Genomic DNA, 18,288 nt, shown 5'->3' with positions numbered 1-18,288 from the left:
TAAATACCTGGGCGTGCATATTGCCAACAACCTGACCTGCATGGAAGCTCAACTCGGCCTCCTTAATAAAGAAGGCCCACCAGCGTGTGTGTATACTTCCTGAGGAGGCTGAAGAGGGCGGGGCTGGGTATACCCCTGTCCTTAACCTCCTTCTACAGGTGTGCAGTGGAGAGCATCCTAAGTTAACACCGTATGGCACGGAAGCTGCTCTGAGGCAGATATAGGAAGGCTCTACAGCGCAGGTGGTAAAGTCTGCCCGGAAGATCACTGGATGCAGCCTTCCTGCCCTCAGTGACATTTACACCAGCAGGAATATGGCTGCCAGCATCATGAAGGATGCCACCCGGCACACGGTCTGTTCGTCCCCCTCCCTTCGGGCACGAGGCTGCGCAGTATTAAGGCCAGCACCACCATGCAGGAAGATAAATAGCTGCTTCCCTGTAGCTGTGACAATCATGAACTCTAGACGCTGAACTGTGACCTTTTGCTGCATACACATGAACTCTGTATTATGAACTTGAGCCGTGACACATGAACCGTTTCTTTTTAATGCTGCTTTTATGGTGCTGCTGCTTCTTATGGGCACGTGCAATATCAGTGGGTTGTGCAAATGCTTTTTTGCACCATAGGTTATATGTAGTGTTTTTAGATGTACTGTTTTTTTTACTTATTTTATGCCTGACCGTGCAGGACATGGGTAATCAAATTTCGCTCTGTACAATACAACTCCTTGAACCTTGAAAAATGGGTTACAAAATCGTGGGATAAAATAAAAGGTTTCCCAAAGACATTATGTTGTATTGTTATATTAATCAAACAACCTTTGTTTTAGTCAAAGAAATGATGATAATAAAATGTATTCATATCACTGAGAATATGAACACATTTTTCTGTCCACAGGGAATGGCAATTTGGCATTTTCCTTTGATGTGGCAGTTACATTGTTTGATGCTTGGTAAATAGACAACATCTGTGACAATCACCATGGGAGGTATATAGGCTACTTAGTAGAATTATATAAAATGTGTCTTAATTCGTATTTTATGCTTTCTTTTTGCACTTAATTACACAACAAAACCACGTCCACTGTGTTTGTCTGGATATGTCATCCGGAATGGACGGCTTATCTGTCTTCATTGCACGTGCATACACACACACACACGCAACCACACACACGCGCGAGCGCATGCACGCACACAGACACACACACACACACACACACACACACACACACACACACACACACACACAGTAAGCAGATAAGGGAGTTTGTTGGGCATGAAGCTGCATTTTTATAACATATTATTACAGTGAGATGCATGGTGGAGATCAAGGGAAGGGTAAAAGAGATCCTTCCCCCAAAGTGATGACACCTTCACGTCCGAATGAAGACAATATCAGGGTCTTTATATTTCCTACCTCAAAGGGCTTTCTCCCTCTATACCTTCCACCCTTCCTTCCTCCCAAATTGGCGAAAGAAAGAAAGAATTATACTCGTAATGGCATTGATGAAAGGAGAAATCAGGACAGATGCATATTTGGTGGAGGATGAGATGAGTGAAGAATGTAATGATGCAGTGCCATTGTGTTTAATGACTTTTGTTGTCCTTCCATGGTATTGTTGTTGGACTTCAATTAAGGAATGAGTCACATCAAAGACGGATAAACATATATTCAATGTTGTTCCAAATTACTTACAAATCCTCCTTAGCCCTGCAAGACCCAGATATATTTCTACTTGCATTTTTTTTTAACCTTTCAGATGGTGTTGTAGGAGTACTTTGGAGAGGAAAATATAATGCCGTTGTTTCACCTTTAGGCATCTTATTGTTTTAGTATAGAGTGCATATGATGCTGGAATTCAAGGAATTGGACATTGATTATAGATTTATCTCCTCATGCAATCATCTGTACCAGCTGACCTTTGTCTCTGAAAGATGCATTATGCATATTCAGTCAGACAACTCACAAATAGATTGACCAATATTTATTGCAAGAATGAGTAACAAGTGTGCATATGATATTTGACTTGGCGTTCGGCTCTGCTGGATTTATCCCTGCTCGGCACGATTAAGCAACAACATAAAACATAAAGAGCAGGGAGATAGATATACAATAAGTACCCCCCCCATGGGGCGCATAAATAGCAGAGCCCACCGGTGGTGCTGGGGTGGTGGTGGGAGAAAACATCACATACAACCGGGAACCATGAGCAGAGGAAGGCAGGAAGGGCATGGAGTCTAGTGAGCGTAAGTAGTGTTTTTTCCATTATCATCAAAAAAGCTGTCCTCAAAAGGATCTTGTTCTGAATTATAGAACTTGGATTAAAATAGGATACAAATGGTAGCAATTGTATTTCTTTAACGTTTGGCGCATCACATAAAGTAGGCTTCCATTTATTTTAGTTGGCAGTTTTAGATTATGTATGCTGAAGCATTTTTTACCGGAATCAAAGTGAGGAAGGCATACTATTATAGTGATTTTTGGGCTACCATCTATAATGCCTCTAGAAGTCTCCATCTACACACACACAATATATACAGTAAGGACAGTGGATCTATGGCGACCCTAGTATGATTATGGAAACAAAGACAAGCACACAATGAGCAGGAACAAGCATACATCTCATATCATATAGTTCCTCTGATGATACAGTAGTGGACAATCATCGTGTCACGGTTATCAATATGCTTATGCAGATAAATGTTTTGTCACTGAGTCAAGCAGCTGAGGCCATATTTCATAACACTATAGGTATACACAGCTTGGCCCAAAACAGCCTAATGTATATATATATTTTTTGTCGTAATACTGTTGCTTGCGGAATATAACTTTTGACCGTTTGACGGGTATGGCATAGCCGAGTGGGGCATGTAATGTATCTCCAACTTCTATCGTTACCGATACCGGTGCTCTACAGCCGGTCACCGGTCTAGTAGCTATATTAGGGCTTACCGGTAAGTGGTTAATGTTTTTGATTGAATATTTTATTGACATTTCGTAAGTACAGCAGTGCAACAGCGTCAAATGGACGAGACAGTATTGAAAAGCCAAGGGCTTGTTTCCATTTGTGGACAAATAAATACAGTACTGCAATTGTTTTTGGCAAACCCAACTGCCTCTCCTGGTACAAGACCTATACCTGCGTGCACTGCTGACTGCATGTGACTCAGTGACTGTCACCCACCACAACTGAGTGTACATGGGTCCATATGGACCAGACGTCAGAATGTCTGCCTTGATTTACTGTGGTAATCAGTGAAGAAAGATTGCTGTGTGCACCTCATTTGCATCCAGAACACGCCCTGCTTATTCGGAGACTTTTACGGTGCTGCGCTTCACCTCCCTTGGATGGGTGTTGGAGGTGGTGCCCGCCACCACAGTTGGTTTAGGCCTGCCCAAATCCATATATTTCTTTGCTGCTTTATTAAGCAACAAATTCAATTGTGCCGTTGTGTTCACCACCTGGCAGCTCTGCGGAGAAATGTCTTTAACCTTCGGTAATGGAAGCTGGTGATGGAAGTGTACCAAGCAGCAAAGGAGAATGTCGGCCATGCAGGATTTGAGATTGAAATTCTTTATTATTTTTCTTCGCCTTTTCATTGTGTAAAAAAAAAAAGAAAGATGTATCTGCTTCAAATGAAAAAAGCTTGACACCTGTATTCTCACGTTGGGCTCAGATCATCATCAATCTTCCTCACTGTGATTGGAGAGAATTGTGGTACATTTGGAGGAGGGCAAAGGCAATACATCTATCTTCAACAATGAGTCATAGCCGGTCCCCGGATACCGTGTGATTATTCACAAATGGAAAATGCACACGACTACCCATAGTAAACAGTATCAAACGTCGTCTGTGGACGAGATAAGGTTTAGTCAATATTTTTTTTGGTAGGATGTACTCGGAAAGCAAGTGGGAAACTATATATCATTGTTATTCAAATTAGGAGCAGAAGATAAATTAACCTTCAGCCCTCACAAATTACTCACACCAAAACAGCAGATATACTTTTTACCAGCTGCGAGTGGAATAGTAAGAGAGTGGCGACACGCTTTGATCTCGCCGCAAAGCGGGTGCCTATGGGCTATACTATATTAGTTCCAAACATTAGAACCCCCACCCCCCCCCCTGCTATTCATTTCAGTGGAAGTTGCGTTTGGAAGCACCCGGAAGAACCCTCTAGTTCTGCACCAAATTCTGTTTGGCAAATGCGGAAGACAGTGCAACCGAGCATTCAATGCTAAACCCCAGCTGCTGCTGCTGCAGGGTTTCCTCGTCATAATTCCACGGGTCCGCCTGCAGTTCACGCTCTAACCACTAGTGCAGAGTGCTTCAACAGTGGAGAGCCTCCCTGGGGGGCTTTACTCTGCTTTGATCTCGCCGCAAAGCGGGTGCCTATATGGGCTATAGTTCCAAACATTGCTCCATATGGCTGGAACTATCCCATTGTTGAGATAGAATGAGACACTTCCGCATTCCATTGTTACAATGGGAGTCAACGCTAGTGTCGCCACTCTCTTACTAGATTACTCTGACTGCTCTGGTCCTGTAGTCCAGCTGGTTTTCTCATTGGGCGATGTATGTGCGCATCGCAAATATGCCCGTGCAGAAACGAACGACTCAGAACGCAATTGGTCCGCCTTAGAGAATTTTGGCTCCTAGTCCTATACCTAAACTCCTGCAGATGATGATAATGCAGCTGGTAATTAATTAATTTAATCAATTTGGGCTTGTTTAAATTACATTAGGTGCAGCAGGTGGGTGAAGATTATTACTACACTCTTAACGCACACACACACACACGCACACGCACACACACACACACACACACACACACACACACACGCGCACACACACACGCGCACACACACACACACACACACACACACACACACACACACACACACACACACACACACACACACATACACATTCTATACAGACCTACCGCTAAATGGCTACTGCATGCCTCTTAAGTGGGTTTCGCTCAATTTGGAATCTGTACCAGTCAACATCTACATCACATTCATGGAGCTGTTGGAGGCATGTCAGCATATTTCAGTCAAGTGGCATCAGCGGCCAGACAAGACATTGAAGTGCAGCTCCACTGAGTCAAGTCTATATCCGTCATATACACACATCTACTCCAGGGTGAGAGAGGGTGAGAGGAGACATAAGAGGCCCCTCGTTGGCCTGCCGAGGCTGAAAATATAGTACGACGGGGAGAATATAATGCCATGATGGAAAAAGGAAGCAGCCTGTGGCCACCAGAACCACCAAAACCATGAGACATTTGGTTTAGGGTCATTTACTCATTAACCCATTCTGACCTGAGATCAGATTCTAAAAATGTCAGTCGTTCCGTCGATTTTTCAAAAATAGCAGACCTACAAGCTCGTAGCGCGCCACTCGGTGGCGCGCTATGAGCTTGTAGATCTGCTATTTTTCAATAGCTAAAGCATAACATGATGCCAACACCAAAATGGGTTCCCGTTCAGAATGGGTTAACACAGATCAACAGTTGGCAGCCAACATGTGGAGACATAGTGCACATTCAACTTGTCATTCCTGTAACCACAGATTTGTTGAAAAACATATGTCTGTCTAAGAGCTTGGAATCAGTGGAACCAAGAATCTCCTTTTCTAAGACCAAAATCGTCAGCTTGAGCTTTTCCTTTGACATCAGATGAAATACCGCATACACGTACACATGTTGTGGAGTAATAGAACTGACACGCAAGCTGATTCAGCTTTCATTTCTGCCTTATAGCTGCTAGCAACTAAGGAGATGAATAAATAAATCATCCATATCATTGAAAGATCACTGTGCTTTCACAGTCAAAGTCACCTTTGATCTGCCACAGAACAGCTTCAGGGTCTCTTAATGGCCCGAGAGATATCTTTAAATTCCTGTTCCTGGCTTTTGAAAGGGACTTTCAAGTCCTAAATCTGTCTTCAAAGGCAAAAACAAAACGGGATATTAACTTTATTTTTGCAATTGAAGACTAGTGTGGAAAAAGTCTTGCTCGTTTTTGCTCAGAACTCCTCAAGAGAATTAAGAACAGCTTAAGAGGAAGAAAAAAAGTTTGTATTTCATGTACTGGATACTAGTGGTTACGTGAAAAGAGTTCAACAACAAATTAAGAGATGGAGTTGGTACAATATGAACTGTAATTGGTTCCACCCTGTGGCTGTTTACAGCCTCGTCCTACTAAAACTAGTAAGGTCAAACTGGAGGTCACACTGTTCATCTGTGAAGGAACAAAGATACAGAAGCTACAATGTGCAACTCCAGCTGCAGGATATAAAGAGCTTTGGTCTGACTGAAAAACGCTATTTAATAGTCCATCATATTATTATTTTTCAGTCAAAAGAAATCAAAGGTGCGGCCGCACAACTCGGACTGGAGTCACACTCAAGACGTTGACGACTTCAGACATGATTGGATTAAATTAAATGGCTTAATATAATTTAATCAAGTCTTGTTTTTTCTCTTTCGCTCTCTCTGCCCTTCTCTCTGTCTTAACAGACAGAGAAAAGAGTAGTGACAGATAAAAAGATAAAGACAAATCTTAAAATGTAAAAAAATAAAACAGAATCTTCATGTGAACAGAAATGGTACTTTATATCATTGCATTATGGATTCATCCATTTATTTATGTAATGGTGCTCACTGTATTTCCCAGACATTATTTAAGTGGAAAAACAAAATTAAATTGCTTAATTGAATTTAATCAAGTCTTGTTTTTTCTCTTTCGCTCTCTCTGCCCTTCTTGCTTTCTCTCTGTCTTAACAGACAGAGAAAGGAGTAGTGACAGATTAAAAAAATAAAGACAAATCTTAAAATGTAAAGATACTGTATAAAACAGAATCTTCATGTGAACAGTAATGGTACTTTTATTTCATTGCATTGTGGATTCATCAATTTATTTATGTAATGGTGCTCACTGTATTTCCCAGACATTATGTTAGTGGAAAAAACAAATTGTAAACTGCATGGATTACTGCATCCAATTTACACTAACTATTATTAGTAGCATATACAATATCAATATGACCCCAAGTTCAGGACTTATTAGTTGGGACTTGACTTGGGACTTCAAGACTTGAGACTTGGTTATGACTTGTAAACCATGATTTTAGTGCCACCAAAAGAAAACCTATCCTCACTTCTTCATGGTTGATTTTTTTTTTCTTTTGGCTGTTATGTGCGAATCTACCACCAGGAGGTGTCAGAGCTTCTCCCCTTCACCTGCAATAAGTATGAGACAGCAGGCCTACCTTACCTTTTGCTCCCTCTCAGGATGAAAGTTGCGAACCACAAACCCCCCTGAAACCAGCACAGTTAAACATTTTACCAGTGGTGGGAAAAGTAGGCCTACTCATGTGTTTTACTTAAGTAAAAGTATCCATCCTGGAATGTTGAACTACTCCGTTACAAGTAAAATTCCGGAATTCAAAATGTACTTGAGTAAAAGTAGGCCTACGAAAGTATTGGCATGAAAATGTACTTAAAGTACCAAAAGTATAAAGTAGGCCTACTCATTATGCAGAATGTCCCATTTCAAGTTTTCAAATGTATAAAAATATTTAGAAAATAGCAGATCTGTGTCGCATTGAGACGCATTGTGAGCTTATAGATCGGCTATTTTCAAATGGCCAAAATATAGGGCTGAAGTAGTTTATGTATGTTTTGTAAAAAAAAATATCAAAGTAACAAAAGTGTTTAAATAAAATGTAGTGGAGTAAAAATTCAATATTTGCCTCTGGGATGTAGTGGAGTAGAAGTAAAAGTATTGGAAATTGGACTCAAATATTCAAGTACAAATACCTCAAAATTGTACTTAAGTACAGTACTACTACTTTTTACTACTAGGACTTATCAGAGGAAATTATATATATATATATATATTTCTTTTTTGGTGCAGATTTTATGCACATTTATAATAATTATAATAAATTAATAATTTACATTTGGGGGATATCTTTAACAATAATGAATAAAAAATGTTCTAGACATTCTAATGATCACAAAAGAACATTACAGTTATTTTACTTACTTTTATCAGCGTTAAAGGTCAAAGGTAATAGGTTAATTTAAACTGTTCGAATTTGTGTGAATTACAGCCTCTGCAAATATCATGACCAATGGCATTGCAATGAACATCAATGATGACGTTTAGGTGAAAAAAGTAATAGGTGAATAAAATAATAATAATTAATTCATTAAAATATGTTGTAGTATTGCAACACTGGGCGGCACTGAGCTCCTGCATAAAATCCATAACATAATATTCAATAATGAGTGTGTTTCAATATGAAAGTACGTTCATTTCATTGTAAACGAGGGCTAAATGAATTTGTTTAATGTAGTGAGACTAATGCAATAGTGAGAGCAGGATCAGTTCACCCAGCTCAGAGTCCAAATCGTTAAGAATCCGTACTAAGACCAAACATGTTCCGAGCCAGAGCTTTATTATAATTGAAAATGAACCACGCACTGCTGCATATATTCGCAATATTTGTTATGGCTTTTGAGAAATAATATGAACCACAATAAAGTTGGACAAGACAGATGGATGCACTTTTCGTGTAATTAAACTCAAATTGAACGTTTAGTATGATATTAGGAGCCAGGGTTCATTCATGGCATTCTGGGTATTTGGGAGAGAAATGCTAAAATACCCATGTTGGTTTCAGTGGCTTATACAGATTATAAATCACACATGTTTTCTTTTCACGCAGGACTCCGCTTTCAGAAGTCCAATCATGCCTTCTCTTCCCTTTTCCCATGTCTGGTAAGATATGGTCCAAAGGCAAAGTGACCTCTGAACCTTTCTCACAGAGTGAGGCTTTGTTTTCACTTTGCTATTATTTATCACCATAGAGATGTTACCAGTGCAGACTAGTCATGCATTAATATCATGACTGGTATATATGGACATTTGGTGTCGTATCATGTACCCTGCAGCAAGGTTATTATAGTTGCTAAAACTAAAATTAAAAAAACAAAAAAAAACAACAAACACTACATAAGCTGGTTTCACTAATTAGATGAACCCCCACCCCGGCCCCTCCCCCCTGCAGGCCCACTGGGTATTACAGTAATTAGTGAAATCAGCTTGTGTGTGTGTGTGTGTGTGTGTGTGTTTGGAGTTATAGTGTAGAAAGTTTACCTTAGGTGACCGGCTACTGTATGCTCTCAGGTCCTCATTTATAAAGGCCACTTCCACCCAAGACCATCTTTTGTCTTATAATGGACCAGTTGAATGATTGATGTCAGTGCTAACTTGCTTTGGAGATGCTGGGCCCACACTGTTATCACAACATCCCCTCTCATACTGCTTTCTAATGGATGATTTAGCTTTAGCTTTTGGGCTCCTAATACAGGCTGCATGCCTAGCCAGACCTAACTTCCTATTTATAGCTGATAGCAGTTTCCTGTCTTATGCCTCTTCCATGTCTTCCATAAATATTTATTGCTTCAAAACTCACAGTGCTACTGCTACATTACGCTGTTACGGGAAATCGGTTTTTAGGACTGGGCAGCCACCCTAAAGTCAGGCTCCATCGCTTTCCTCTTCAATATTCGTTCAATATTTTGAATGATATGTGTCATATGATGCAAAATCATAATATATTTTAATAGTGCGTGTGAATTACATGTACAAGGTTCAAGGTTCAAGCTTTATTGTCCCTTGCGGGAAATTGGTTTGCAGCCTAAGACTAAGAACAGGGCACTAGAGACAGAGAATTCATGACATACAGTAGTAGCAAAGTCAGCAAAAGTGCATTAGTGGGCAGTAAAGGGGCAAGAATCAAGTGCTATTTGCTGTTCAGCTGTTGAATAGCAGCTGGGACAAAGGATAGTTTGAACCGTACATGTATTCATGCAGGTGTGTGCGCAGGTGCGTATGTATAGGCTACGACATGGGTGGGTAACTTTGACGATGGAGAGGGTCACTACATTTCCAGACTCACTCCAGAGGGCCACATTGCATGTTACTGTCGTAGCAAAAATAGCCAATCTACAAGTTCAAAACACGTCACAGTGCGACATGTTTTGAGCAGCTATTTTTGCTATATTTGAATTGAAATCCTGAATATTCTTTTGCTATTATGAATTGGAATCCTGAAAAGTAACCCTTTTATTTAATTTCAAATGCATTGTTATAGTTTTGTTAACTTTATGAACTAAATGCAAATACATTGGAATTTGGACTATACAAAAAGACAATAATATTTTAATACTAGTCATTACGGTACTAATATAGACGGAAGTAATTAAAGCGGGTCATATTAGAAATTGTAACAGCTGAAATCAATAATATATTATTAGTATTCTGATATTAACCTGCAGGCTGCGTTAAGTGATGGGGGGGGGGGGGCGCATGTGTAGGCTACAGTATGTGTTTAAATTATGCCATAGTATATTCCCTAAATACTGTAGGTGTATGATTTGGTTTCATGGCCATTGTGTGATCGTTTTCCTGCTGAATCAAATATGCAGTGGAACGATCAAGGTCGGTTCAAATGCCTGATAAAGGAGGTAAATAATCATGTGATAGACTAGCAATGAAAATATTTGGAAGTGAAGGGAATGTGACGGAGAAAGTGAAAGGACTGTGCAAGTTCTTTTTTTTTTTACAGACAGTTGATCGGCTAAGTTGAACACTGCCTTGAAGGTTATTGAACAAGGTTTGGAAATCAAACAAGAGTATAAGAATTCCACACATTAGATGCTAGCGTATTACACAGCAATTAGTACAATAAATAGCCCAATGTTTGGGTTTATTTATTTGTTTGTTTATTTATTATTACCAAAAGTGATTAGGCCTATGAAACAGGACACAGTATAAAACATACAATAAAAGACATGATATCATATCAAAATACACAATACAAACATTAGTGCAAAAGTAACAAACTTCATCAACAGAAAAACAAAAAAAATAAAAAAGCTTCATCTTAAAAATACTGTATAATATATACTGTAGTTGCCATTGTAATACAAATGCATGTGCCATTAAAAATCCTCTTGGCAAAATACCAACATTCACATTTATCTGAATGGATGACCATTGTCTGTGCGTCACATTATGAAAACTGTGCAAGTATCTAGTTTTGGTATGTCCATTCAATACTGCAGCATATGAAACAAAATGCCTACTTCAGTAATGTACAGTTTCCTGTAAGTCCTGAGACCAAGGACCATAATGAGCCACATGTCTAAGCCTGCAAGACAGTGAAAGATTTCCTTGTATTTCTGTTCCTTCTGAGCCGACGACGGTGCCTTCCTGGGCTTGGGTGCTTTTTCCTTCCTGAGAAGAAGAAAAAGGAAATAAATGCACTCGTTAGTGTGCTAGCTCTAATTCGTATTTTTGTTGTTCTGCTGATTGCCACATTTCAAATCAGTTTGTAGTCATTTGACTGTACAAAATGTAGGAAGTTGTTTTCCTTTTCGGTTATAACATTAGTGTTATTATTTGCTTTGCTGCTAATAAATGGTCCTAAATTGTCCCTTTAAAACCATAATGTTGGCAGCTATAAAACCATTATGTTCTACAGTTAATGTTGAAATGCAGGTGTGATTATGTATTTATATGCTTGGTTTTCTAAATGCAAATCCTCAACCTTGGGGGGGTTGAATAGTCTTACATCAAACTATTTTCAGTAGGCCTACTTTGAGAATTGTCATTGTGCTTGCATCATTGTGCTTGCAACGTACTGTAATTCTGCAAACTGTTACAGTACATACTTCAATTAATCAATCAATAACGTGTCGCATTTGCAACACGTTGTGACCTTCCTTGTAGATGATACTGCTATAGCTGCTATTTTCGGGTGCAGTATTTAGTTTAGACAGTACTTGGTTTAGACTAGTCATTGGTTAGACCAGTCATTAGTCCTACAACTACAACCTATCTCAAACCCTCACCCTAAACCTAACCTCCCACGGGGCAGCACACCTAAACCTAACCTTAACCCATGTCTAACCAATGACTAGTCTAAACTAAGTATGCACCCCCGCTATTTTCTATACTAAATGTCTGCCAATTGTGACATGAACCTAAGCAGAGAGAGAGACACATGGGGGGGGGGTTTGTGTGGTTGATCTGAATACATTCCCCTATCCAATACCTGCACAGACGTCCGTGCAGCTCTGCCTCGAGACGAAGTTGTTGCTGCTGCCACCGCAGCCCGAGTACAGGAACTCCTCACACATCTTTGTGACAGTGTTGTAGTAATACCGCGGTATGGACGCCGCGCATCTCCCTTTATCTACGGGCTCCAGGCAGATCACAGGGACAGCTGTAGATAAACAAACGTCACATAACAACAACAAAAAGATTAATTCATAAAAAGGGTTTCAATTCAATTCACGAGAGGCTTACAGTATCCGAGTAAACGTGGACTGAGACTGACGTTTTTTCAGTTCTTCCTTTTGAGAAGTGCTGGAAGACAACTGTTATTTATTTTCCAAGAAACTGAAAATAGCCCATGGTTCTCGGTTGCTATTATTTAGGTGCAGCAGGGAACGTTGCAACAACTTTCATCCTTTTTTATCACTTCCTTCAAGCATTGTGCATCCTGACACTGGCTTACCAGTGTTATCCTATTTCCTCATTACATCAACACACATTACAACAGTCTCAGTATTTAGCATCAGAATCAAGTATACCGTACAACAGGTATATACTGTACAACAAATATGAGGAGATAACATGAGACAGGAATAACATATCTGTTCCAATCCTTGTTCCACCTTTTGTTTGTCTGTGTTTTTACTATGCTTTGCTTGCAACAGTGCATCCCAAACATGCAAATACAAGGCCATTATTAGAAAATAGAGCAGGCCTACTCACTTTTGTGTGGGCTGCAGTACTCCTTGCATGAGGTGATGTCTGAGAAGCGGTTGGAATTGCCCTGGCAGCCACCATAGTCAAATGACTCGCACTGCATTGTGGTCATGTTGAAGAAGTATCTCGGGTGAAGGGCCCGGCAGGGACCTTCCTCCTTTGGGAACCTGCAGATCTGCGGAATTTCTATAGGGACAAAGGAAAGAAAACTCTTTGAGGAATGCTTTGGAGTTGGAGACCTCAGATGATGAAATGTTCTTGAAGTTGTGATTTCTGCATGCATGTGCGGATTATAGCCTGATTGCATTCAACATTGATTTTTCAATCAATCAATCAAAATAAATTTAAATCAAAAACTTGATTTATACTAAATGCATTATTATGGTAGTCACTTGCAGTGTGGACATTATTAATAGATGCAAAAACACTGAATGCAGGAATTAAGAACAAAGCCCCATATCAATCAACAATTCAACATAACGAAATAGCCCCCAATCAATATTATATTATAATATATATAAATTAGCTATGGATCCCAAAAGAGAAAAGCATAGTTAATGGCCAAATGCATGCAATACTTACTTGGTATTCTAAAGCATGATTTTTGGCACTGCTGGAAACCTTTAAAGTTATTGGCGTTCCCCTGGCACCCTCCATAGTAAAACTCTTCGCATTTCTGAGTGATAGTGTTGTAATAATAGCGCTCAATCTGTCCTCTGCAGGGTCCCTCGTCCACTTGAAGCAGGCACTCCCCTAAAAGTAGAGAGAAGTACAGTTAGATGACAAGTGATAGTGTGATACCAAGTTTTCCACACACCATGCAGGGATTACATTGTGTACATCCGGGTTGCTTCGTATCAGAATAAAAAAAAGTAAATGATCCGTGGTGTTTGGTTTATACCTGTCGATGTTTTACGTGAGAAAACACTGTTAAACGCCGATGGTTTAAGTGCGAAAACACCGTAGAACGCGGAGAAGAATGCAAGGACCGCAAATGCGTAAAGCTCCATTTGAAAGGGTTTGTTGTTCGTTGTTCTAACTCCAGAATGTATGCTCCCCTCCGACCATATCCGACCACTTTTATAGTTGAGTGGAGTTTTCCCAGAGGGGGAACATGAGGGGCGGGATGACTAATTTCCATATTATTCTCATGGATTGGACTGGAGTGACATAATTGCGCCACACTCGTTACGTACTATACCTACGTTAGCAGTGGTGGTAATATTTAATTAAATCATATGTTCAGATTAAATGGGTGTGGGAATGGCCGGCATGATGATCGCTAAAAGCATTTAGTCATTCTAGTGTCAACTAACGGCCGGCGAGCTGCCTACACCAAAGCGCGTGTGCGCGTAATTTTGAAATAGGACTGGATCTAAAAGTGCGTGTGTGCGAATACGCGCACACGCGCTTTGAAAGTGTAGGCCGAGAGAAGCCCGGTTTAGCTCTGCCGTCTGGTCTGCAGGCTTTGAATTGAAACTAATAAAGTGTAGTCGGCTACAAAGTTTGAGCATTATAAAGTTCAAAGCAGACCACACCAGGATCACACTGGGAAACATCAGTCGTATAGCCGACGATAATATTGATAATGATCGATATGTGATCATTGTGAATGATGACAGGCATATGTTGATGATGATGAAGACTAAAACAATGTAAACGATCGTCGATCGATGTATCATAATATCGTCATAGACCTCAGTCATTGGATCACAAAGACGGTCTGTCATGACCAATAATAGCCTATACCAGAGCTGTGTAGTCCCTTACAAGATTCTTGCAGCAATATTATGTCTCACTGCCAAATAGCTTGAAGCGAAGATGATGAATGAAACTTCTCAGTTTAGTATAGTACTTTCTATGCAATACAAAATATTGATTGGTCTCCAAGGGAATGACACTGTTGTTAAACATAAATATAGTAGGCCTATTAGGCCTACAGACAGTTTGTCTGTCTCACTATGGGATCCTTGTGTCCATATGCCAAGTTCCTCTCGTCTGTCTGTCTGTCTGTCTGTCTGTCTGTCTGTCTGCCTGCCTGCCTGCCTGTCTGTCTGTCTGTCGCTCATTCCCTAGGTCCCCACCTCCCTCCCCCCCTCTCTATCTCTCTCTTTCTCTCTCACTCTCTCGCACGCATGCACGCGCGCGCACACACACACACACACACACACACACACACACATACACACACACACGTCACACACACAGATCAGGCACACACTCGTCATCATCACCATTCAGTCAGTCAGCCCATATAAAACCTCAATATACTCAACTCTCTCTATTGACAAATTGCAATTCATTTACAAACAGTTAAATGAAAAACTCGGCACACAAATAAATGTTTCATTATTCACAAATAAGACCTAATTATTTGTAGATTGCTTTGCTATACATCTGATGAAATGAATTGAATCCTGCTGTGGTTGTCATTACCCTACATGACAGACAGGTTGAGGCTAATACAGATAAGCCGTCTTATCAAATAGACCCGAATTACATGGTATGTCACCGGTCCTTGACCCAAATCTGAATAAGAAATACAGTCCATGATCCTCAGTCCATAGTCTGGGATACTGGTTCCCAACCACTGGGTCAGGACCCATTTCACATTCCCAAAAAAGCAAAAACTTTCATGAATTATAACAAACAAAATTCAATAAATATTTTTCAGTAATTTCATGAAGAAATCAAAGAAAAATCAAAGAAATTCCATACTGTAATGTCAGTCTCTTACACATACATTTGAAAACAAATGTTTAAGAAGTAGTGAAATGGACAATCATTAAGCTCACAGCGTGTCGCGTTGTGAGCTTGAAGATCTGCTATTTTCTCTAGTTTGTGTCGTGGGCTAAAAAGGTTTGGGAACCACTGGCCTTGGAATCTTGATTTAGTCCACAAAATACAGACAATAGAAATAAAAGTGCATTGTCTCTAAATAACTCGTATGTACGAAAACAGACACCTGAGTGATTCCTTCTCCTTTCTAAATAAGCGCATGCAGGCTTCAACTGGTTGTGGGATCATATAAAGGATCTTGTTTTAATCAGATTAGCGGATTAGGATAGGATTGTTTATGGAGATTACTTTATAACCCAGATTGAGTGAGAGGAGAAGGTTCTCTCACAGTTTCTGCAGGGGAAGAGGACAGCTGCTTTTAAGAGTCCGTAAGTGCACTTCTTTTCAATTAATAATACAATCAATAGCGGTCTTTAAATTAATGAACAGTTGGCTAATATTAGCTATGGTAGGGATTTATTACACAAGTACAGAAATTACATTAGAAGATGTATTAGCCTAAGGAGTCAGTGACAGTGAGTATTTATGAGTTTAACCATATGGACCTTTAAACGTTAAATGATGTGAACGAAAATACAAAATGTCATGCAAAGGTGACCGCGATATTGTTTCCTTGTTACAGAGAATGCCGGGAATCATCGATGTAGAGCATCTAACAGACAATGAAAAATGGACGATGGAAGCAGTGCAAAAGAGAATAGAAGTCAAGCTAACGAGGCGGAAGGTAAGTGATTGGTTCTTTTTAGCGATGAATACAGTCCTTCGCTTTCGTTGAAGATACCTGGCATCAATTGCTCAGAAATAAGCCGCTGACTAAGACTATATTTAAACTCTACAAGTTGACTACCACTTCTACTTGACTATTAGCTATAGCAGGGGTCGGCGACCTTTTTGACATGAGTGCCATGTTTTTTTTATTCTCTTGGTAGTGAGTGTGCTAATTTAAGATCAATTACGACACACACACACACACACACACACACACACACACACACACACACACACACACACACACACACACACACACACACACACACACACACACACACAATACAGAACAGCACCACTCAGTTCAGATGGGTCAGATTTCTCGTCTCCTTTTGAATTGTGTTATTTCACATCAGAGGATGTATTATCATTATATCAATCATTATACTCAGACTCCATCCATGAGCAGGATGTAATCTGCATACCGGGGGACTTAAATTAATTGACTATACATGTTTTAAAATATTTTATTAAAAAGAAAATCCTCTAAAATCCTCTCTCTCACACTCATGCCAGTGATCACCCTACACTGTGTCAATGTTGGAAGGTTGCCTACCCGTGAGCTATAGCACACATTAAAATACTGTTAATTTAACTCAGAAGAGCGTGAGAGTGCTATTTGTGCTCTCTAATTAGTTACACTTCCATCTGGTTCCATTTGTACACAGTTATAGGAATTTAATGTGTGGCCTGTCTCATGGTGTAATTGCACAGGTCTAATGTGGTGGCACTATAATATTATACGCCAATGTGAAAAGGGTGCCATTTCTTCTTACACCTTCGATGGCGTTTTGTTTCAAAAATGTGCTTTGCAAAAATCCACCTGTTGCTGGCGCTATAACAGGCCAATGTGAAAAGGGTGGGAATTATTCCTCTGCCTAGTAGAAAAGTGTGTCAAAACTGTACACGTAAATTGCATGCTGCGTTCATGATTTAGAAGCCAATGTTAGCCAATTAGGATGGAATATGACATATCGGACAAATCTGTCTTGAGCACATGACTATATAGGACAGAATCTGGAGGAGTAATATAAAAAATGTGTACCTCCTGGTGGCGCTATGAAAGGCAGATGTGAAAAATGCAGGTCAAAGGTTTTTCCTTGTCCGCACGCAGACACAGACGCAATGCAAAACACACGGCCTCGCCATGCCTTCGGCTGGTGGAGACAATTACATTAAACAACAACAACAATAATAATAATAAGTCAATCTCTGCCTCTTCACTTGCAGGTATCTGAAGGCTGTCAGGAGATAATGGCATGGATTGTGGCTCTTGAGGCAGAGGACAGCATGTTGAAAGGAGTCAACGAAGAAACGAATCCCTTCAAGGAGATAAAGGGTGGCTGTGTCCTCTGCTAAATCTGGACCTGATACAGGTCAATCTCCAAGGTCAATCTCCCTGGAGACGTACAATGGATATGATCCTTTCGCAGACCGTAGAAGAAGAGTAGAAGACTTTAGTTTTAGTACACGATACTAAGACAATTATGAAAATGTATAAATACATTTTGATGAGCTCCCATGTAAATGATCCTTTTCCTCTTCAGGCCACGTTTGTGGCCTTGTGATATTCTCTTAAAATGTGGAATAAATGTGAGTTTGCTGTGCAAGGGCAATCATTGTCGTGAACTTTGCTATGTGTATGTGTGACATACACGGTGCTTCTGTCTCGTGGGATCTGCAGTCTGAGTGAAATGGGTCCCTTGTCTGTTGTTGAAACACAGAATCAAGCCACTGCCATTAAATGTGTTGTGATGACAGAGGGACGCGTTCGTGAAATAGCGCGCACTGAGCGCACCGTGCAACGCAAACTAATAGGCGAGTGAGCTCCCGCGGTGCGCATTTTACGAACGCACCCAG

At 40.2% G+C, this 18,288-nt stretch overlaps 1 protein-coding gene across 1 annotated transcript; it reads right to left on the bottom strand.

Annotated features, from left to right (window-relative positions):
• Positions 1-10,791: 10,791 nt before the first annotated feature.
• tfpi2 (tissue factor pathway inhibitor 2) lies at positions 10,792-13,905 on the bottom strand. Its single transcript, XM_080787515.1, has 5 exons — positions 13,763-13,905; positions 13,444-13,614; positions 12,868-13,047; positions 12,143-12,313; positions 10,792-11,322 (listed from the first exon to the last, which is right to left on the bottom strand). Exons 1-5 carry the CDS (start codon positions 13,869-13,871, stop codon positions 11,231-11,233), a joined length of 723 nt encoding a protein of 240 aa, XP_080643641.1. The 5' UTR covers positions 13,872-13,905; the 3' UTR covers positions 10,792-11,230.
• Positions 13,906-18,288: the final 4,383 nt, after the last annotated feature.

This window comes from Protomyctophum bolini (assembly GCF_963924005.1).
Source record: "Protomyctophum bolini genome assembly, chromosome: 17".
NCBI classification, from domain to species: Eukaryota; Metazoa; Chordata; class Actinopteri; order Myctophiformes; family Myctophidae; genus Protomyctophum; species Protomyctophum bolini.
This window is presented reverse-complemented; position numbering and strand designations above follow the sequence as displayed.